Below are 22,614 nucleotides of genomic sequence, written 5' to 3' on the forward strand. Positions count from 1 at the left end.
TTGAATAGGCTTCAATGCATTCCAATGGGGGAAACATTGTTTCGCTTAGCGATGTTTCCTATGGGGATTTTCGCTTAAGGACGGTAATCCGTTCCCATTGGAACGGATTAACCGGTTTTCAATGCAATCCTATGGGAAATGGTGTTTCGCTTAGCAATTTTTTCCCATAGCGATTTTTTTTGGGAACTAATTAACATCGTTAAGCGAGGCACCACTGTAATCCAATAAGGATGGGCACGGTAACACAATGCAACCTTTGACCCTTTTGGGGGTCTCTCTCTCTCTCTCTGCCTCTTTTTGGGCATTTTTTCTTGTGCTTGCCATGAAAAAGATAGCATAAGGAGCCAATTAAAAATACCTAAGTGTTTGAAACACATACCAGTATTTTAACACCATCCCTGCACTATCAAACATTCAGCTGTGTTTCAAAATGCCCCCGGCCTTTGGAACTCCCTCCTACTGGAAGCCAGACTTGCCTCAGATTTGCTGTCCTTTCATAAGCAGGCAAAGACCTTCAGGCAAGCTTTCCCTTATTGATTGGTTGCCTGGGTTGGGATTTTGAATGGACCAATGGGCATGTGACTTATTGCTTTGAATGTGTTTTTGGTATTGATTTTGTTTACTGTTTTTAGTGGGGTATTTGTTCCTGCAAACTCCTTTTTCCAGCAGCTTTTTAAGTGTGGCTGTCAGGGACTGAAACTGCAACTTCCTGCATGCCGGACTTGTTGCCAGCCTCAGAACTGAGTTGCTCCTGTCACGTTCTCCATTGCTGATGCCATCATTGGCCTTAGGTGGCATTAGATTATGGATTCCAAGCAATAAAATTTAACTATTATTGGTGCTTGCATGGTGGTGTTTGCATAAGGTTTGAGTAACTTGCCCTGGCTAATTGAAAGGTGTCAAGGAGTGTCTGGGTCACATGCCGGGTTATGTGCCTGATTCGTTCAACCAGAATGTACCCCAGCACTTCATCAACCAGCTGCAGGTAGCCAGGGCAAGCTACTCAAATCTCATGTAAGTGCCAATAGGATTTCAATTAAAATGTCTTTAAATAAAAAGTACTTCCTTTCTGTCTCCCTTTCAGCATTGAACACATTACTGCAAAAGTACTGCAGACAGCTGGGTAGACATCCGTTTCTCTCAGGCTGGGCATACAGTAGAATCCCAGTATCTGCTGGATGAGTATCCATGTTTTCACTTATCTGTGGTCTGAAATTTTGAAAACGATTGAAAGGGGAAGAAAACGCTAGAAATAAATATTTTCACAATGTATTTAACTGAACTGGCCACTACAAGGACCAGAGATCATACTATGTATTGTTGTGGTGGTTCATTTGAGGGCTTAACCGAGACCAGGCTGTAAGTGTTGAAGGAAATCAGCCAGGGAGTTTATCTGGAAGCGATGACTAAATCAATAGAAATTGCAGATACACAATGGTGCCATTCCTTTAAAAAAAAAACTGCCTGGTTCTAGAAACTATGACAATGCAGTCAGCACTCCTGCTTTGCAGATTTACCAGCAGAATTAACTATGCCACAATGATAGTTACGTCACATTTGCTATGAACTTTTGGAAAACTGGATGCCTCCAAGGCTCACATCTTTTTGACATACAGTAGGACCCTCTATCTATAGGCAGAGGTCCCCAACCCCCGGTCTGTGTCCCGTGGCCTGAGCCAAACCAGGCTGTGGAAACAGACTTCCCCCCCCCATGCATGCACTCACCCCCACACAGCTGATTTGCGCATGCTGTGTGCGCCGCACTATCGTTTATGCATGTGCATGAGTGAGCAAGCATGCATAATTGCCGCACCACCATTTGTGCACGCACACACACTCATTCGCACTCACTCATTCACACATGCCCACAAGCTTGGGGGGGGTGCCCCGCCTTCCCCAGCCGGTCTGCTGGGTGGAAAAGGTTGGGGACCCCTACTGTAGAGAACTACTGTTTACTAGGTATGACTTTCATGTATTAATGAAAGGGGAGACCATAAAAGAGACTCACTCCACTTCCCATTTTTGTGTTGTTTCACTGATTCCTGAAAGAGAACCTCTTAAAAATGAATAATTTGTATGAACAAAAGAAGGAAACACTAAGGTCTTCTCAAGCATCTGAAAGGGAGCTCCTTTGTGTGAGTAGAGGCACTGTGTAATTCCTCATCATGTGCTTAACCTGTGAAATGGGTTATTGTGTTTCATAGAAAAGGTTAAAGTTGTTTGTAGTTTCTTTGCAGGGTTTTTTATTCTGAAAATTAAAGAGTGAAGAGGTGATAGATCATGGCAGAAAAGAAGGCGTAAAGGTTACAATCCCCATGTCACATGTCCTCATCTCTTCCTCGAACAATTAACAATAATCATATGTTGGACAATAAATGATTCTGGCTATTCCCCATGAACCACTTCAGACTTTTCTGGTGAAAGACCACAGGGTTGTATAGTGGTACAGCCTGAACACATTAGATCAATGAGAACATGACTTGAACTCACATAAGGTTGGGTTGATCTAGTACAAACTGCACTAATTCTGAAGTCAGTAAAGAAGAGGCAAGTGTTTCTGCTCCTCTAGATGCCTTTCTTTCACCTACACCCTTGTTTCTAGCAGCCAGTGGTAATGGAATGGAGCATTAAAATGATCAGAAGTAGAGATGGGGGTATTCATATTAGTGTACAAATACGAATACCCCTGCACAGGTGGAGATAATGAGGGTCTGACCCCAGGGGGCTGAACAGTCCACTCACCCATCCACTGCTGCTGCGGGCTCCGCACTCCTTTCCTACCGCACCAGAGTGCCTGGTCTGCAAACCACTCTTTGACCTAGCACGGAGGCTCATCGTCCTGCCAGGAGTGCCTAATTGACTGCAAGCTCCGGAGCAATTGAAAGGGACCATGGAGCCTCCGTCAGCAGTGGAAGGTGAGTGGACAGTCCGGCCACCCTCATTATCTCCACCTCTGGGGGGGGATTCGTATACGAATACCCCCATTTCTAATCAGGACAGCTTACGTGTCTTAGAGGAATAAGCAGTGGCTCTCCTAGGATCTGAAGTAAAAGCTGTATCTGTTCATAGAACCTCACAGAACCTGATCTGGACAAGTAACGTCTGCTAAAAGAAGGCAGGAAGAACAAGGCGCGAGTGACAGCCACATCCCTGCACTGACAGGTTGGCTGCAAGTTTGCCGGGTGGTCCTCAAAGCCTGATTCCGTCTCACTTGGCCCTCCACTATATATTGCTCTTTTTGCAGAGAAGGTAGTACAGGTACGTAGTACAATCAAGAAGGTGGGATGTGTTCCCAAGCAAGGCAGCAGTCCTTTCCCTTGGCCCATTACGGAGGCTGACAAGACTATCCAGATGGATGGCTTGTGCAGCCCCTGTCTGATTCCATCCGTAAGACATGCCTACTTGTGACTGATCCACAGTAGCTTTTGTAACTTTTCTAAATGACAGCCATCTTGAGAGGGAATCCAGATCTGCTTACCTGGGAGATGGGCCCGTTGTGGAATCATTAGAAAAAATTATTTCAGAGATGGCAAAGGGAGGACGGAGACAATCAAGAAGGAGAGAAAGGTTGCTAGAATATGAGAAGATGCAAGTCCGGCCTTAAGAATGGCCTGCTTCATGGCAGAACATAAGAAAGATTTGTCTCTGACATTGCCCAGCTGGAGGGATCATCCAAGTCAGGTTCTGTTGGAGCCAGAAGGAAACTTGTGATCTCTCCTGAAAGACAGCCATGGGCCTCACAGTGCAGGTGCTTAGTGGCAGAGCTACTTCTTCAGGAATCAAGGGATGCTTGTCGTACGTGCCATTAGATTGGGAAGTTATGGTCCCTGTTGAGATGCCCAGCACTGATCACCATGTCTAGGCTCAGGGTTTTTCTTCCAAGGCATATATTGGCTGGAAATACTAGAGTTTTTTTACCTCCCTCTGGGCATCCAGCAGAGGTCACACGTTAGCTTTTTCTGGTATGTTAAACAAATATAGCAAAATGTGTGAAAAACGGGACTGAGCAGAAACGTACCAACCACCACATATATGGAAATTATAAACAAGATGCCCAGTGTCAGAAGATGAAAAGAAATTCCTCAGCAATCCAGAAAGGAAAAGTATGCAAGGGTATTTGACATTCAGATATGCCTAATGATGTTCTTTGCAAAAAAATGAAACCTCAGGAGCTGTATGTTTACTTCTCTGATTGTTATGCTGCACATTAATACAAAACTATTAGACTTCTGTGCATAACCAGATCCACAGAGGTGACTGACTGAACAAGCAAGACCCCATTAAGAGCCCCGTGAGTGAGAGGGCAGGAGGAAGGAGATCTCTTGCTTTTGTTCCCTCCTGACATGCCCGTAGTAGTACTGAGTGCAGCTTTTGGGGGGTCAGGAAGGAAGTTTTCCTCCATGACAGATTGGCCAGAGGCCCTGGAGGTTTTCTGCCTTCCTCTGGGCATCCAGCAGAGGTCACACATATTACGGTAGCCTATATGGTAATTGAAGCAAATGCTATGATAATAATAAGAAAACACTGGAAAGCGGAAGTCAACAAGGGAAGAAGGCAGTTCTAATGGGAAATAGATAAAGGCCAAAAATATGGAATCTGACTTTGTCTTTTCTTTTATGTATTCCCTCCACTCCTGTTATCTGTGTGTACCACAGCTGCAAGGACCTTACAGGAATAAGAGCATTCCTCTGTCCTTTGCTGGAACTGCATGTAAGTGCAAACAGGGCCCCGAGTCTTGTCTACTGAATAAAGGTACATTTGTAAAGGAGTCATTCTTGAGGGAGAAGTATCAGATGGGAGCACCTGGTGATTTTTATGGGATACAGTTCTCAAAATCTTCCGGCCTGCATACTCTCTGTGCTGTATATTGGGTTCTGAATGGGCCGCCCTGCTAGTTACCTTTTTCACCTGACTGACCCAAGGAAAAGGAGGGCCTTCCTTCTTGCTTGTCTTAACATCTTCCCGTCTGCTTACCATCTTGGTAGATATTCCAATACTCCCCAACCAAACAGACTATGCACATTCTGCTCCCGTGAACCAGACACAGTAGCCCACATCCTACTTCGTTGCCCCTCTCACTCCGCCCTTAGATCTTCCCTACTAAACCCCTTTCTCCTAACCCTCCCTCCTGCCCTTTCCGATCCCCTCCCAATCCTCCTTAGTGACTTCCTTCCAACTACTACCTATTTCGTGGCGGAATTTCTGTCAACCATTCTTATGAGAAACCACAACCCCCATCCTTCCCAACTTCAGTTCTAATTTGTTCCCTTAATTTCTTGGTCACACTGTTTACTCCTTTAAATCTAATCAAATGGCAATAAAGGTTTATGTAATGTAAATGTATTGGGTTCTGGGAATTATTGTCCAAACTCTGGCTGGTTGAAGCCTGTTGAATCCTTCCTATCTTGACTTCCTCCCTGAGGACATTTGACCTCCAGCCTGGTTGCAAGATCAGAAAATAAACATGTCCAGACAGGAATAATTATGGAGGAGGAACAGCAGATGGAAGTGTCAAGAAAGAATTAAGAACCCACATTCACAGTGGGTGCTGGAAACACATTCCAAGGTGGGATTGGGAGCCTATATCTCCTAATTAGAGATGGGCACAAACCGCCATTTCATTGCTTCGTTTACTGGCTGAACAGGTGTTCAACAGTTCCCAGCCCCACATCAGAGGCAATGCCCCATCTTACCCTCCCCACTTCCTCTGAGCATGGCCTCTGAGTGGCTGCCTGCCAGAGGAGGCGGGGCAAGGAAGCCAGGGCGCTGCCTCTGAGTGGGCACCGGCAGGCAGAGGCGGTGCTGGGAACTTCTGAGCACCTGTTCAGCCAGTAAATGAACTGGAATGAACTGCCGAACTGGCGGTTCCTGCCCATCTCTACTCCTAATGTAACTGCCAATTCTGTCTTTCAACCCTTGCTTTGTCCTAGGCAAAGTCACTTCACTTAAGAGTTTGGTTAGGAAAGCTACAGCACATTGCTCATAACAAGATAAGCTCCCTGGTCCTGTAGCTTTGTGCTTGATGCTTGAGTGAGAGAGAGCATAGTTTGTTTCTCACACTGGACAACCTTCTCTTTGTTAGTGTGCACTTCTACTGAACAAGGGCCATGGGCATTCCTTTCTTGTTTTGCGGTGAGGAAGCAGTGGCCATGTTCTGAGCTGCAAAGAAGGCTTAGAAGTAAACAAGGTGTGCTTATTTTCTCGACGCTGCTGCTGCTGCTAGTAGCATTTGCTGAAGGCACACTATCAGTGCATCAGAGGTTTTTCTGCAAGGGAAGTCAACAGCAAGCAAGCAAGCAAACGTGAAAGCAAGGAAAGATTTATTTGGCCAAACCTGGATATTTTCTAGTCTTTTATTTTATCCTCTGTTTAACATCTGGTTACAAAGTAAGTCTAAGCAAGCCTTTCATGAACAAATTTCACTCTTTTTCAAGCAACTATTTTAGATTCCCTCCAACTCCGTTTCGGCCTTTCATTTTAAGTTGAGGTGACTTTATCCGCATAACATATTTCTCTCCCTTCCCTTTCTGACCAATGGGGGGGGGGGGAAGGTGTGTGTGTGAATAAAGTGGCTATTTTAAAAGAGCATGTAGAATTTTGACCACCCTTTTAAAAAATATTAAAGTATGTTATATCAACATTGCAATTCTATACATGCTTATCAAGGTAACAGCTATTATATCTGGTAAAGCTTACTCTCTCTGCGAAGGACTGCAGTGTATATATCTGAATCTCTTGTCAATATTTACACATGATTGCTGGCATCCCTAAATTATGTCAACCCTGAAGAATAGGAATAATAAATAATCTTAAATGTGTATGTTTCTAAAGAACTAGATGGCTTGTTCATGGAATCTCATGCTGCCGTATATCTGAGAGTCTTTAGCATGCCAAATGATTCTTTGGTTATTTTCCCACAGTAGAATAACATATATAGTCCAAGGAAAATTAAATTAATTTTTTGTAATCTTTACACATGAATCTCAGCATAAACTTGCTGAAATTCTGTAATAAGGTGTAATTAGAGTAGGCCCATTAAATCAATGAAACATACAGATGAGTTGACTCACTAATTTCCTACTCTAGTTGTGACTTAACTACTGGATTTCAATCACTGTGTCCTTTGAAAAAAAGTGGAGAAATACAGATTCCTCCCTCTCCCCCACAGATGTTAGCAAATATCACCTTGGATCAAAAAAATAAGTTGCATTGTAGTAAAGAAGTAAAATAAAATAAAAATTAAAATGTTAAGATAGACTATTTTTAACCAGAGGAAGGCTACTTTAATAGTGCTATCTCAGCCATTTCATATACTTTCATAATTTTAAATTATGCAATACTCTGATATGAATAAAGAAAAAAAGTACATGTAGCAGACAGTGGGAGCATCCGGTCCTAAAAGGGGAAGCTTGGAATATGTATTTGTTAAGATAGACTACTTAGAAGTCGCACACCACCACGTCAGCACAGCCTGGAAAGCAACGGAAAGGAGGAAGTGGTGTTGCAATGTGAAAAGTCAGCCAGTTAAAAAACTACAGCACTCTGCCCTGCTCATAGGCAGATTTCCAGGAAGGACAACGCAGAGACGAATGTGTTTTAATTCAGGTAAGTGTCCTTCTTTTCTGAGCTGACCCAGGAGGTTCCACCTGGAGTAACTTCATGAAATGGCAGCCATGACTAATTGAAATCCAACGAATTTCAAAGCAACATCTTTGAGCAACATCAGGTTAAGGATGGATTCAATCTAGAGCTTGGAAATGTTACAGGTTTGGACTATAAAGGGATTCTAGAATCCTCTGCTTCCTATCCTGGCCTGGTTTGGTTCAGTGTAAGAAGCAAATGTAGTACACAACTTGCCAACATTTAGAAATGCTGTCCTCTGAAGAAGCCAGCCACAGAGACTGGTGAAACGTTAGGAAGAACAATCTTCAGAACACGGCCAAAGAGCCCAAAAAACTCACAACAACTATTTAGAAATATCTTTGTGCATTCATTTGAAATATCCAAGTACAGACTCAAAACTGACAGATTAATCCACCCAAGGCCAAAAGGCTTGGGCTGTTTAGAAACTTTGTGCTCAATCTGAATCATTTAGTATTCAATCCTGTTGTTGTTTGGAGCTTCTACTGTTTTGTTTTGTTTTAAAACAAAATGGCCACCAGTTTAAATATGGCCCTCTCTATGCTGGGAATAGCAGTAGCTCCTGAATTTAGAAGATTAAGATGGCCAAGAATTCCACTCTGGAGGTCCTCCCCCCCCCCCTTTTTTTAAATGAATTTGCCTCTCTGCTTTATATACTAGAGAGGGAGAGTACTTCAGGGTGCTTTGCTTTGCTTTGCAATGAATGGAGAAAAGAAAGCAGAGATCTGTCTTGTTTCAGAGGCTCTATTTTACACATCCATACCTGCAGCTATGTGCTGTAACCTGACAGGACTGGGTGGGACTTACCTATGGAAGGTGGTGGCTCTGATGTCAGTAGTGCAGTGCACCCACTCTGGGTTAGATGGGATCTAGTTACAAGAACAAGGTGAAGGACCCTATCTCCAAAATAGGCTCAGCTCCTTTGAAAGTTTAGGGTTTGACCAAGTGTGGATGTGCTGCCTTGTTGACATCAAAGTTAGCACCTTCACTTAGGCTTCATCTTCAAAATAAGAATGGATAGAATCAGCTCACTCACTTTTGTGGGAAGCAGCTCACGACCAAATTATTCCATTAACTGCTACATATTGCTAAGTTGCAGGCCAGGTTTTGGTATTTTCATCTCTGAACAGAACCTTCTTATTGTTGTTAGATCTAAAGATAGATAACAATCCATAATTATCGTTTGCACAGCACTGAAGAGTTTACTGTACCTCACTAGAGGAAGTTTATTAATAGAAAGAGGGTGCTATAAATTTGGGCTGGCTGTTATTTACATTTTAGATCCAACCGGCCACAAAGACTTATCCGAAGATTTCACACGGAGAGGTTTATAGCTGATCTGCAAGATTAATATGAACTGGAACCTCCTGGGTCAAATTGCAGCAATCTTGATTATTAAGCTAATCAGCAGTTCCTTGTTTCTTCTTTATTGTGAGTATCACACTGAATTTTATTTCTTTTTTTTCCCAGTGTAATCCTCTGTCTTTGGCGAACAACCTCGCCTTTTGTATTTCAGATCATTCATTTTCTACATTTTTTCCATCTAGATGTTTTCCTTGGAAACCACCAGGCCAAGTCCAGTACAGTTTCCAAAAGCATCAGTTGATTTTTTTAAAAAATAAAAAATCATTACAATTTTTTAATTCAGGATTTTAAAAACAAAAATTAAAAATCATTACAATTTTTTAATTCAGGATTTTAAAAACAAAAACATGATTTTCAGTTGGACAGGTATTGAAGATGAAGGCCAGGTTCTGATTATTTCAAATTGCTCATGTTATGGATTGTAACTGGGCTCACACACAGAGGCATCTGACCTGATTAGGCAAACCAAAGTTTGTGTTTTTCTAGTACAGCCAAAGTTGTGTTTTTCCAGCAGTGATCACCATTAGCACAAGGGCTGCAGCGGTTGATCCTGCACAACTGTGCCGGTGTGGCCTTCTGTTCCATTTGTGCCGAACAGGATCAGCAACTAGAAGGTTAGTCAAGAACAGTCAGACATTAAGGTAATTGTTAGTAAGCTTTAAAATCTAAAGCTTTATAATGTAATTACCTTTACATTGAAAAGAGGGTGTTTAAATTGCAGCTGAAATCTACCTTACATTATATTTACAGTTCAGTACTCTCAAGTCTTGAGATCAAGGCAGGAGCTTTTTTTAATTAGCAGCACTCTGACCCCCTTCTCCGAGGTGACAGAAGCAGCAGCATCTTGCCCTTGATTAAGGAGTCTCTGTTTTAATCCTGGGGTTTGTCCAACTCTTCCTCAGTAAATATGATTGTTGGTGAGATGCATACTACATGGGTGACCCCCTAGGACTGAAACAGGGTCTCTTTAATCTCTCCCTGGCAGTGATGTCATCATCCCCACCCAGGCATGCTTTGTTTGATAGAGTTTTAGTCTACAAAGGGGAGAAATCTTGCCCATGAATTGACTCCTCCCCCTTTGCCCCTACTTTGAATGAGAGGAATAGCAGGGTTTTTAATTATGTAGTTAATGGATGATCCTATTGCCTGACAACAGGGATACACACACACACATTTTCCCTATCTGATTAATTTATCGCTGGATAAATTCTGATGTAAAAACCCCAGGTTAAGTTTTTGTCGTTTAAACACCAGTTAAACTGTATATTTCCGTCAGAAAATGTGCATCTTAATCAATTGTTTTTTGTAATTGATTGTTCTACATTAGTGGCCAATGTCTGGACATGATCTTGGCCAAACAGCCATAATAGGTTGCAATTTGGAAGACACATTATGTTTGAAAACTGAAATCACCGTGTGTGCAATCGAGCTACAGTATTACTCCAAAGTGAGATATAGGGATCTAATGCATATGTTCTCTCCTTCTCACATATACAGTGGGGTCTTGACTTGAGAACTTAATCCGTATTGGAAGGCGGTTCTCAAGTCAAAAAGTTCTCAGGTCAAATCTGCATTTCCCATAGGAATGCATTGAGAACCATTTGATCCGTATCTGCTCTTTTCCGTCCATAGAAACTAATGGGAAGCTGCTATTCCGCCTAGAGGGGGATATTTTGTTTCTTTTTTTTTGGGGTCAAGAAAGGTTCAGGGAAGGCAGGGAAAACACAGTCCAGGCAGTCCAGTACCAGGCAGTCTGAAGACTGTCTCCCAATCCACTCTCTAAACGCTGGGAGGAGTGAGGAAGCAGACAGGCACCTTTTTCACTGGCCAACAGTTAACTGGAAGTTCAAATTTTGCCCTTTCCCTGCCTCCCACGTGGTTTTTTTCAGTTCTTAACTCAAATCTAAGTATGTAAGTCAAGTCAATATTTTCCTATGAGAGTGGTTCTTAAGTCAAAATGTTCTTAACTCGAGCCGTTCTTAAGTCAAGACCCCACTGTAGATCCAACCCATTCTCATTCATAAATGAGTTGTTTATATGGCCCTAGTTAACATTGGTCAAAATGAACTTACTTTTAGGAAAAGCACAATTCTCTGGTACAGAGTATACTCTGAAGATCCTATATTCAGCCACGTGCAATACATATTAAAGGATCTCACATGACAAGATTAGCAATGATCTTGGTCTGATGTTCTTTTCTCTGTGGAACCAACAGTACTAGATTAGAACCACAGCTTCGTATTTTAGTGAAGGATCTGATTTGACTCCCTTCTGGAACCTGGGTTCAATTAGATGCCATTCTGAAGATGTTTAGGGTGAAATACTGAACACATTTCCTATGGACTGAATGATATGGATCATAGTTCCTACAGTCCAGCTAGACAAGATGTTCAACTCACATTTCAAAGAAGAGTTCCTCTAACTGGTAAAAGTTGTGTATCTGTCATACCAGAAGTTTTCCTTTCTCCTGTTACTTGTAAATGATCTTTATTTGTTTTGTGATTGGTCATCAAGGGGTGAATATGGGCTTAAGGTGCAAGTTTAACTGCTCAGGCATGAAGGTTTGAGATTTTCCCTCATTGGAGGATAAATATGCTATCAGCTTCTAAAACATGAGCTCAGCGTCTGAATTACTGTAGTTTGACCCAGAATATCATACATAGGATTGCACTGCTCACCAATCAGAATGTGACTCCTGGTAGTTCATACATCTTTTCAAAATTTACAGGCTTCCCTACGGGCGATCTTCGCTGGATGATGACTGTTTTCCCCATTGGAACGCATTAAATGGGTTTCAATGCATTCCAATGCGGAATCGCAATTCACATGACGATGATTTCGCTAAAAAGCGATTTCTATGGAACGGATTATCATCGTCATGTGGGGCACCACTGTACTTACCTTGAAAGCCCTTTTAGGGTCACTATAAGTCAGTTCCAATTTGACAGCACAGAACATACGGACAAATTTACAACCCCCTGATGTTTTATAGTAAGTTAATAATGGGCCAAGGAGGTTTAGGATGGAATATTGTCCAGACTGCTGTGTAGTCCTTTCTACAGACAGTTTTTCCCAATTAATTACACACTTGCAAATATGCACTGTTCAGCTGCTATTTGTCTCATTGTGGAAAACATACAAGTATTGAATCTTGGAGAGAGAGAGAGAGAGAGAGACTGAACTTTTAGGTTCTTTCAGCTCTCAATAGTTTTTGCCTAAATAAAAGAGGATTTCTAATCATGTACCCTGACCAATGATAATACCAAGCAAATAAGTCTAAACACCTTTGATGGCTTATTTTAATGACTGAGATTAAAATCTGAAATGAGAAAATGTTCTGGTCAGCTCTTGATCATTTCAGACAAAGGTAACACATTGATTGATGTGTACTTAAGCCACCGGTGGGGTGATAACTCAAGATACAGTACCTAGAAACCCAATGTCCTGTCATTGCTGTTAAGTTTTAACTGATTGCTGGCTGGGTAGCTCAGTGAGAGATGTATTTGGCTGTGGAGCCAGAGGTTGGTTGGAAGCTCAATTCCCCCACTGTGCCTCCTGTGGGTAGAGCCGTCCTGTGTCGCCTTGGACAAGCTGCACTGGTCCAGGGTGCCCCCCCCCAGAATAAGGGAATGGGAAACCACTTCTAAATACTCTCTACCTAGAAAACCCCGGAAAGGGTTGCCCTACGTCAGAATTGACTTGGTAGCACCCAGTTATTGTTATCATTGTCTCAAGTGGTCTCTAGTGAAACATGTTTTTGAAACCCTGTAAAAATATGACAAAACAACGTGTACAGTCACAACAGGGAAATGAAGATGCCCACTAGAAGTGCTGGTGCCTTTGGCCTTCAACACCTCGGGGCAGGGGGCAAGGTATTTATGTTTAATTTCAAGGCACAATTGCCCAAATGGAGAGGAGCTGGCACCTCTGATTTCCTCCTTTGTTTACACTTATGTTTACCCTTTGAAAGTAGCGCCTCTTTGCCAAAGGGAGAAGGGTATAAAGGACCCGCATAGTTAGAGAGACCCATACCAATTACTTTTCTTCATCCCAAATTGCTCAACAAACACTTATGTGGGGTTTACGCTTCAATTTGTCAACTGCCCAGAGTAGCGCTTGTCGTATATCCGTCAAATAAATAAATAAATAAATAAATAAATAAATAAATAAATAAATATCAAAAGCCAGGGGTCATGGTGACTGCGACATCCTGCTTCCTTTAAAACTGGCAATTGTGCAAGCAGCAACCACGTGTTCAGGGTTTCCACCGGACAGACAGCTGTAGCCATGGCACAATCACGCGGTGCCTTGTGACACCCTTTGCTGCAACCTTTACTGTCCTACTTACTACGCATGACTGTGTAGGGAGTGAAGTCTAACTCCTTTACACCTACACTACGAGTAAATGTTACTGACAAGGCAGTCTTAAGACAAAAGCAGACAAAATGAAGGTATGGGAAGGGAGGTGATTCCTTATACGCACATGCATGTAAACCCCATTGCAAACTTGGAGCATGAAGAGGCTTCTGCCAGTGTGCTTCAGCCGAGGTTTTGTGAATATCAAAAGTTTCCTAAATGTGTTGCTCAAATTCTGCATTTTCTCACCTAAAACATTGTCTGCAATATATGGGAGTTCCATGACCAGCATAAAATATATCCCTTGAAAATAGCATGTATGAAATATATTGCTCTAAACATGTGTTTTAAATGGGTATCATAATTAGAGATCGGTTATTCATGTTTGTATCCCTGGGGATAGGAATATGAATATCACGGACACAGGTGGAAAGGGAAGTCCAGCTCCCCCCCCGAGCCAGCCCATCCACTTACGGGTGACAGTGCACCATGTGTGGCCAGCAGCATCCCTGATGCACTAATTGTGGAGGTAGCCCAGCTGGCGCTTCCCCTCTCCCTGCACTGCTGACCAATCTGGCAAGGAGGGGGGATGATGACAAGTTTCCCCGTTCAGCTGCTGTGTAGTCAGTAGCGCAGAGAGGCGGGGAAGCACAAGCCGGGATGCTTTGGCGATTGGCGTGACACGGATGCTGATGACCATGCATATCGTGTGGTGACCCCTAAGTGGACAACTGATTCGGGGGGGGGAGGGATTGGACTTCCCTGCCACCTGTGCCTGCAATATTCATATTTGTCTCCCCAGGGATACGAAGACAAAGATCCCATCTCTAATCATAGTCACAACAAGGTAATAATCACACACGGTGCCCTCTTGCTGTTTCAAACATTTATTCAACTCTATTAATGCGGGTTTTTCTTCAGCTTCACAGATCTTCCAAAAAGGTCCCGCAGTCGTCTACCGACACAAAAACTGTGAGTCAGCAACAAAAATAGCACAAAGAGAATGGGAGGTTCAGTTTCTTTATGTACGCTAAATATGGCCGCCTCTTGTTTCTCCTGTTGCCCCACAGCCTGCCGTCTCGGATGGGAACTGTATGAGGGCAACTGCTACTCTTTTTCTGTGGTAGAGAAAACATGGGATGAGAGCCAGCAGAGTTGTGCCTCATTAAACTCTTCTCTTGCAGTCGTCAACAACAGAGAAGAATTGGTGAGAAGCTACGTTGTTTGTTTTTGAAAAGGGAGTATTTAGTCAATTGTGGAAATAAGGTTTTTCAAAAATCAATCAATCATGGGGGTCTGATCCAGATTGACATCAAAGAGCTGACTCTCTTGTCTTTATCCTCTTCATTTGTGCCCCCAAAACTTTGTGTCTAAGTATCTCTTCTTGGCTTCTAATTGTTTTAAATCCATCTAAGTTATGAACTATCTCCTTAGTGTACATCATTGAGCTCCATATGTTTATCATATGTGTGCATGGATTTTTACCAAGACTTTTCACATGGCACTGAGGTAGAGAATGAGGGGAGGTTTGGTGTGAGTTTAACCTTGAAGGCCATAAAATTGGCTGAAGTGTAATGATTTCCATGTTGCATTCCGCAATAAAATGCTTCAGTTTTGCTTTCTGGAGTTCTCTTAACACCTACTGCCAAGACAGGAGTACTGTTATTACTTGTGACTAATTACTTTTGGGAAAATTGGATAATGAGAGCATTTTGTTTAGTCCTTTTGTATTTGGTAAGTATTTTTCATGGTGTAACATTGAAAAGAGGGAATCAAAAGAATATTTTGGTCATGTGTGTGAACCAAGTCTATTCCCCTACTTTCCAAAATCTACCACCACTGGTAGCATGTTAATAGCATACAATGATAGAAAGAAAAAGAAAAAAGAGCAAGGATAATAGTAACCCATCTGGCATGAAATAATTATTCCTCCTGCACTTTGATTCTATTCAGATGTTCCTAAAGAAGAGAACAGAAGGTGTCAACTACTTCTTCATTGGTCTAACCAAGAAAGGCTCCGGTGGACAATGGAAATGGATTGACAACACAGTGTATGACCCTGACATGTAGGTTTATCTTCATTGTGATGTGAAAGAAGACAAACCATGCCTGGTTTACATGGCTGACCGTTTAGGTGGCTGCCTAACATAGGGGAAGGGGGGGGATTCAGCAGCATGCCTTGGGGATCACCCCTCCTTGCATGAAGCTGCACACACTGTAAATTCTGGAGTGGAATAGATTAACCATGCCTCTTCATAGCAGTAGGAGGAACAGTCTGTCTACACATCCATTTGGGAGGGCAGTGCATCTGCTGAATACACTGGCAGTAACCTGTTGACTGTCAATGGATCATAATAATATGCTCCATTGACAGTCAATGACAGTCATTGACAGTTCTGCCAATAGCAGCTGTTCTGAATCTCCGCCCAACCTCAGCAAACGACAACAGTGGTGTGCACCCATTCACAATAACAGGCCTTCTGCCTGTGCAAGAAGGTGCTGAGCCAGGATGGGGACTCAAGTTGTGGGAACGCTGTCAAGTCCGACTGAAGTCACACCAGTGACTCAACTGAGGTTTCTTCAATGACTCTGACTCAACTTGCAACTTGGAATCCTCTGGGGATTCTGGGGGGAAAGGGCTTGTTTCTAATAGGGACTCGGGCTTGGGGCTTGGGATTCAGACCCAGAAACGTGCCGACATTCCTGGTACTGAGTGTCTCTTTGTGCAAGCTCCATAAATGCTCTGCATAACCCATCTGTCTAGTTAAGTTACGCTGTGTTTATTATTTGCCCTTCTGTTGCCAAAAGTAATGAGCTTTCTAAAGCTGACGATCCTTTCCTTCACAGGTTTCATATGTCAGTCCAAGATTTTGATTGTGGTGTGGTTGGGTTGAACACCCTAAGCTCAATGTCATGTTCTGTAACAAACTACTGGATTTGTGAGGAAATATAGGAACGTGCCTATGAACCAGAAATCCTCAGAACCTCAGTCATCTAGAATTAGAACACATTGCTCTGCGAAGAAAGTTTGGCTCTGAAGATGCGTCTTTTCCTTCGTACAACAAGTTGCATCAAGTTGTCGCCTTGACGCCCATCTGACTTTGGGCACTTTCAGCAGCTCATTGCCACCAGATGAGCCACAGGTAGAGTAGCCACGTCAGCCCTTTCCCATTCCCGGAGATTTCAGGACCACAAACGGAGACCAGCAGATTGGACCTTATGAGGTCATGAGGGCAGGCTCTTGTTTTACGATTGCAAAAATAACATGTGTGTGCAACCACGCATGTGTGTGACAATATACGGGAGATGGTGCTGATTTCTTGTACTACTCTCTCCTATACGTGTAAAAAACAGATAAGCAATTTTGCTATCAACCTGTGGGTCCTGCCACCAGCTGGAAGTGGAGGAAGGTGGCCAACCCACTCGTTAAAGCCTCTTTGATAAATAAATTCAAACAAAGATGTGGAAAGAGAATCATAAAATGATTAAGCCAGTGAACATTAGAGAAAATATCCTTAAAATGTTTCATAGATGGCATTTCACCCCTGTAAGATTGGCAAAAATATCAGAAGGTAACAGCAACCTGTGTTGGAAGTGTAAAAGAAAACCCAGGGACTTACCATCATACGTGGTCATGTGAAAAAGCAAAAAAAATGGATACAGGTTTGGAATATGGCAAAAGAAACCGTTCAACAAAAAATTAATTTTAAACCTGAAATGTTATTATCGAATATAATGCCAGAAATTAATAAGAATTTAAAACATAGTCTACTGTATATATTTACAGCAGCTAGGTTACTCTGGGCCCAAAAGTGGAAGAATGAAGAAACACCAACAATGGAAGAACTTTTAAAGAAGCTGCTGGACGTTGCAGAACTAGACACGCTTTCAGAGGCGCTAGAAGAACAACCAAGAGATTTTGTAAAGCAAAGTTGGAAGCTGATATACATTTGGGCCCAGAAAAAGACAGGAACTTAGGGGGAAATTGAGTATACAGTGGTGCCTCGCAAGACAAATTTAATTTGTTCTGTGGTTAATGTTGTCTTGCGAAAAACTTGTCTTGCGAAATGCATTTTCCCATAGGAATGCGTTGAAATCTAATTAATGCATTGAATGCATTGAAATCTAATTAATGCATTCCTATGGGCAAAAAAAGTCAGAACAAAGTCAAATTTCGTTTACAAAGGGTTTATTAAGTGCTCTTTAAATCCATACACCTTGTGCAGATGATTTTTAAAAATTCAATCAAAAAACTAACCTTTTAAACATCACAGAAATTTAAAAATCAGCAAACATGAGGCATGAACAAAAAACAGAAAACATTTGTTTTGCGAAGCACGGCCATAGGAACATTTGTCTTGCAAGTCATCCACCCCCCATTGCCAAAACCATTTGTCTTGCGAGTTTTTTGTCCTGCGAGGCGTTTGTCTTGCGAGGCACCGCTGTATAGCAAAGTCAGTGCCCACCAGAATCCTCTTGAGGATATTTGAGGTCCAGATGACGATGAAATCTTCTGATCCATAAGGGTAGGAAGGATGGTTTGGGTTAGCAGTTTTTCCCTGGTTGTTTGTTTAGTAGTTTTTATATTTTATCTTTTTGTCTTGTTGATTATATGTTAGATTGTTAATATTTTTGAGTTTGTATGTTATAATTTTTAAAAAGTGCAAAAATAAATAAATAAATTCAAACCAGCTTTTCCATCAATGTCACTCAACTGAAGGTTTGACTCCCCACCTGAAGAAGGATACCAAAGCCACAAGACTTCGAGTCACTGCCCCAAGACTTGGTAACTCTGTGCGTGCCTGTTTGTGCCCTCAGAGCTTATTTCTTAGACACTGGATGGAAGCTCTGCTTCTGCTTGGAGGTCACCAGTGCCCATCCCAACCAGGTTTAACAAAAGTAGTTGGTATGAGGGGAAGCCTTTCGGCTTTCATGGGAAATAACTAGTGTTTTCCTTTTTCCCCCTAGGCTTGGAGACGTGGAATGTATTTTTTTCAGTTGTATATTATCTGTTCTGGGAGTGGCTTGGGATTGAGATGCAAATGTTTTAAATAAACAATTAAATTAAAAAATGTTGACAGTTGAGCTTCCTTTGGCTTTGAACAGCTCTCCCCTGATCTATATATCATATAGAAAAGAAAGGTACTGTATTTTTAATACAAACAGGGATTCTAACTCAGGGAGGTTTTCAACATTTACAAGATAAAACTGTGGGAAACAATAATTGTTCTCTGTGTGAAAAGAAGTGATCATCCATCACTTGTAAAATCAGCAGCAGTCCTGGAGGAGAGCAGCTGATGGGGTCATTGGGTAATATAGACTTCCTTCTCCACATGCTTTCTTTCCTGTCTGCCCTAGCCCCCAAATGGGGTATGTATCAGAGGAGTTTGAGTATCCTCAGAATCTATAAATCCTTCATTTCTGAGACACCCCTCCCACCCAAAGGCTGAAGACAGGTAGACTGATTAGTCCCTAATCTGAAATTTACTTTCAAACTTTTCAGTTAAAGCAATTAGTTCAGATAACTGGAGAGACTAATTCAACATCATGAGTCAACATGGAGAGTGGAGATCCAAATCAGACACAATATTCTCCCTCACCATTAAAATCTCAGATTTTTCACATTATTAAATTGGAAAATCCTTTCCTAGGTGCTACATATAATGCACAGAAGCACCCGGTCAAACTATTGGCCTCCTCCTCTCTTTGTCCATTCCTGAATCATCCACAATTCTATTCTGAAGAGAAGATCAACCAATACAAAACCTGGAGACCTAGTGTCTTTAGAACGTGAGCTATTTTTGAAAATAGATCACCAATCTGTAGTGATGCCCTCCAGATACACTTCAAGGTGGCAATTCTATTTGGTGTCTACAGTTCAAGGTGCAAAGTTTTCTGAAGCAAGTTATGCACATCTGGGGACCACTAAGGCCACTAATGCCATATGAAGAACTTTGTGTTTCATCTGCCAATACAACTAGGGGACAGGCATTACAAAATATATGAATGGCTATTGGAATACATGCATAGAGAAATAAAGGGATTAAAAATGATGTGGGAAAAGGATCTTAATTCTTCAGTCTTGGATTCTGATTGGGAAAATATTTGGTCAGTGTTCCCTTTTCAATCAGCTTCTGCCTAGTTCTGTGAAAATGCATTAAAGATAATAAACCAGTGGTATTTAACCCCTGTTAAATTACGCAGATTTAATAGTACTCGGCCAGCAACATGCTGGAGAGGATGTGGGTGGTGTGGCTCATTTAATCATCTATGGTTGGAGTGGCTTTTTAGAATCCAGCTTGAACATCAGGCATTTTTCGAACCATATAAGGTAGAAGGTAAAAGCCTTTGTTGCAACACCTTGAGCATCTCTTTGTTTGCATGGGAAATTAGAGCAATGGTTCTGTAGTTACTGAACTCCTTGGCATTTCCATTCTAGGGGACTGGAATGTGTATTCAACGTTTCCAGTCTTTAGGGCATTGTTTTGTTTTTCATATTTTGTTGGCATATTCTTGATAGGATTTTCCAGTTTCAGTCTCTGTGGCTAGAAGTAGTTCTATTGGTATCTCATCTACTCCTGCTGATTTATTTCTTCCCAGTGCTTTCAGAGCAGCTATCACTTCACTTTCTAGAACAGCAGGGTTTTCTTCTTCTTTTATTCATATCAGAGTGTTGCACTATTTAATGAACACACTGTCTGAATTGATGCAAAAGAATTCAATTGCAAAAAAAGTAAAAGTACAAGTAGCAGAGGAAAAAAAGTATGGATTGGGGAGTGTGTGTGCTGAGCTGATTCCCACTGGCTTATATACAATATGAATCTAACTATCCCAGTCCTGGACCATTTCCCATATTATTCGTCAAACTACATGGTTTAACATAGTACAAAGTACAACGGAAACCAAAGGTCTGTAACCAGAGGGAGCCAACTTATCAGTAAGGGTTAACACCAGGGACCTTTTTCCTAGGCTGTCTCTGGCAGACTAACAGTCCATTTTTCGTTGCCACACAATTCCATGTCCCACAAGAGCCTTACAAGGTACCACAGAGAGAAACTGCAACTTCACATTATTCTAGGGGCAAATTAGATATAGTGAGAACAAAGCTTGCTGTTCATAAACATTACCATTTTCTTATTTTGTTTCCCTCATTATACTCCTTCACTACAAAGGTTTTTCTTCCTAGGCTAGAAAAAGTTTTTTTAGTGGTAACTGGGCTGGAATTCAATTATAGAAGACAAAGGGAAGTATTCCATCTCCATATCATTTATATATATACAAAATGATCATCTGGACCTTATGCAGGAACTGCAGTTGCCCTGTTAGAGTCCAGTTTGTCCCCTCACCCCGTGTGGTCTTCATTTTGGTGGAACCAGTCTTTGCACACTCAGATCTCTTTCGCCGCATTTGGGGCGATCAAGAAATGAGAAACGGACACATAGCTGGTCTAACAGGATTTTTGCTCTCGCTGTGGTCAACGTCTCACCCTCATCCACGTTATATAATGTGATGAACTTCTTGTTCACAACCTAGTAAGCTTTTGTGCCTCTACTGGCAGCTGCAATTAACCATGATGGACGGGTGGGTGGGGAGACTTCTAAGGCAGGTTTCTAAGCAGCGAGCAAGTAATTCAGCCAGGAGGTGAGTGGGAACTAAACACTAGGTCCTGACTTTATTTTTAATTATTATTTTTATTATTTGGATAACTTTGGTTGGAGTATGGGATACAGAAGGTAAAAGGGAAGAGGATTTCTTGCATGCAAGAATGCAAGAAGTTACTTTTTCAGCATTACGAATAACAACAGTGGATTACTTCAAATAGTGGAACACTTTTAGACAGCAATGTTCCCCTTGCTCCGCCCCCCCCCCTCAGCCATTGTTTTGAGGACTTCACAACTCTCTGCAATCTTTTGGGGGAGTGGGTGTGATGGAAAGTGTTGGGTTGAGAATTTACAGTGATTGCCTTTCTGTCTTCCATCAATGGATTCCTCATTATCTCACAAACATCCTACAAATTGGAAGAGGCCGTCTGTGCATGAAAGTCTTATGCTGGATTATTTGTCCGCCCCCTCTTTCAATCTGCAGTGCAGAAGAATGAAGTGGTAGAGTCCCGAGGGGATAAGACTGGCTTGTACCACTTTAAGCTATGCAGAGTGGATCACATTTTCCATTTTAAAAAGGAGGAACCTCTTCTTGCACACAGAAAAAAAGCTACAGGGATCAGTGGACATGACAAGAACCTTTCTGCCTAATATGCTGGCTTTGTTTACTTCCAGGAGGTTTTCTTTTTTTAAAGGTGGCTATTCAAAAACCACCTGCCCACTTTCAGTTGAAGTTGGTACAGTCCACCTTGCACACATATACCCACTCTCCTCAGGTATTCCTTGACCTGATTCTGCAGCATCCCACACCTCACTTTCTCCCCGCCCCCCCCTCCCCGTGCATGTAGCCTTCTCAGCAACTCCCCCTTGGTGACGTTTGTCTGCCCTTGTGTGCATTGTGCCAGGCGACTCAGTTTCTCCCTATCCACCTGCTGGTTTCTTCTTTCTGTCCCAGAAATGGTTCAAGAAGCGCCTGGCTGAACGGAGGAAATCAGAAGGACTCCCTTCGGAGAGCGGGTCGGTCAGAGACTGAGGCCTTGAACTTTCCTTCTGGAAACAGCCCTGGAAAACTGGCAGACGCTCAGAGATTGCTTCTGCTGTGGAACACCATGAGAATTCGTTCTTTTTCCTGCTATTTAACCTGCTGCCTTATTTAACCTGCTGTACATAACCTGAGAGGAAAATTTACTGTATCAAACCATATGTGCCATTTAATGTATTATATGATAGAAATGATAAAAGAGAAGCAATGCGTCTCACTGGTTACAACTGCTCTGGAGTGGTTCATATAGCAACAGTCCCATTAATTCCTGAGGAACCTAATCAGAATGGGCAGACTGAGTGAATAAACTTTTCTTCCTCTGTGGTCTGAAAAAATGAGCTCACCAGCACAGTGCAGAAGAAGAACACCCTCCAGAAAACTGAATGCAATAATGTCTAAGAAGAATGAATATTGCAGCACAGGGGGCAGCTTCCTCTCTCCTGAATGTTAAGAAACATTGCCGCCTCCTAGTGACTGAAGATGGTATTGCAGTCTATCGGCAGATATTAAATTAATACACCTAGGTTTCCAAAACCAAATTAAGACTGACTGGCAAGCTCCAAAGTATTCTTACTCCTCCTCCACTCTTCAGGTGACCAGTTATCCCAG

General features: G+C 42.2%; 1 protein-coding gene across 3 annotated transcripts; it reads left to right on the forward strand.

Annotated features, from left to right (window-relative positions):
• The first annotated feature begins 6,545 nt into the window (after positions 1-6,545).
• LOC144586481 (C-type lectin domain family 5 member A-like) lies at positions 6,546-22,230 on the forward strand. Of its 3 annotated transcripts, XM_078384780.1 has the most exons (6): positions 6,546-7,605; positions 8,923-9,072; positions 14,284-14,334; positions 14,433-14,569; positions 15,316-15,428; positions 21,919-22,230. In XM_078384780.1, the coding sequence occupies exons 2-6, from the start codon at positions 8,994-8,996 to the stop codon at positions 22,118-22,120; spliced, it is 582 nt and encodes a 193-aa protein (XP_078240906.1). In that variant the 5' UTR covers positions 6,546-7,605; positions 8,923-8,993; the 3' UTR covers positions 22,121-22,230. The 3 variants fall into 3 exon arrangements, with proteins under 3 accessions (XP_078240906.1, XP_078240907.1, XP_078240908.1); XM_078384781.1 differs by lacking the exon at positions 8,923-9,072; XM_078384782.1 differs by lacking the exons at positions 8,923-9,072; positions 21,919-22,230 and adding an exon at positions 16,210-18,053.
• The last annotated feature ends 384 nt before the right edge of the window (positions 22,231-22,614 follow it).

The sequence above is a fragment of the Pogona vitticeps genome, chromosome 2, assembly GCF_051106095.1.
Source record: "Pogona vitticeps strain Pit_001003342236 chromosome 2, PviZW2.1, whole genome shotgun sequence".
NCBI classification, from domain to species: Eukaryota; Metazoa; Chordata; class Lepidosauria; order Squamata; family Agamidae; genus Pogona; species Pogona vitticeps.

What these genes read in the sequence shown, in the direction of transcription:
- LOC144586481 (XM_078384780.1), top strand. Translation starts at nt 8,994, where the DNA reads ATGAACTGGAACCTCCTGGGTCAAATTGCAGCAATCTTGATTATTAAG. An exon ending in TCAACAACAGAGAAGAATTG is followed by an intron (nt 14,570 to 15,315) that starts GTGAGAAGCTAC and finishes GATTCTATTCAG; the next exon opens with ATGTTCCTAAAGAAGAGAAC. An exon ending in ACAGTGTATGACCCTGACAT is followed by an intron (nt 15,429 to 21,918) that starts GTAGGTTTATCT and finishes TTTCTGTCCCAG; the next exon opens with AAATGGTTCAAGAAGCGCCT.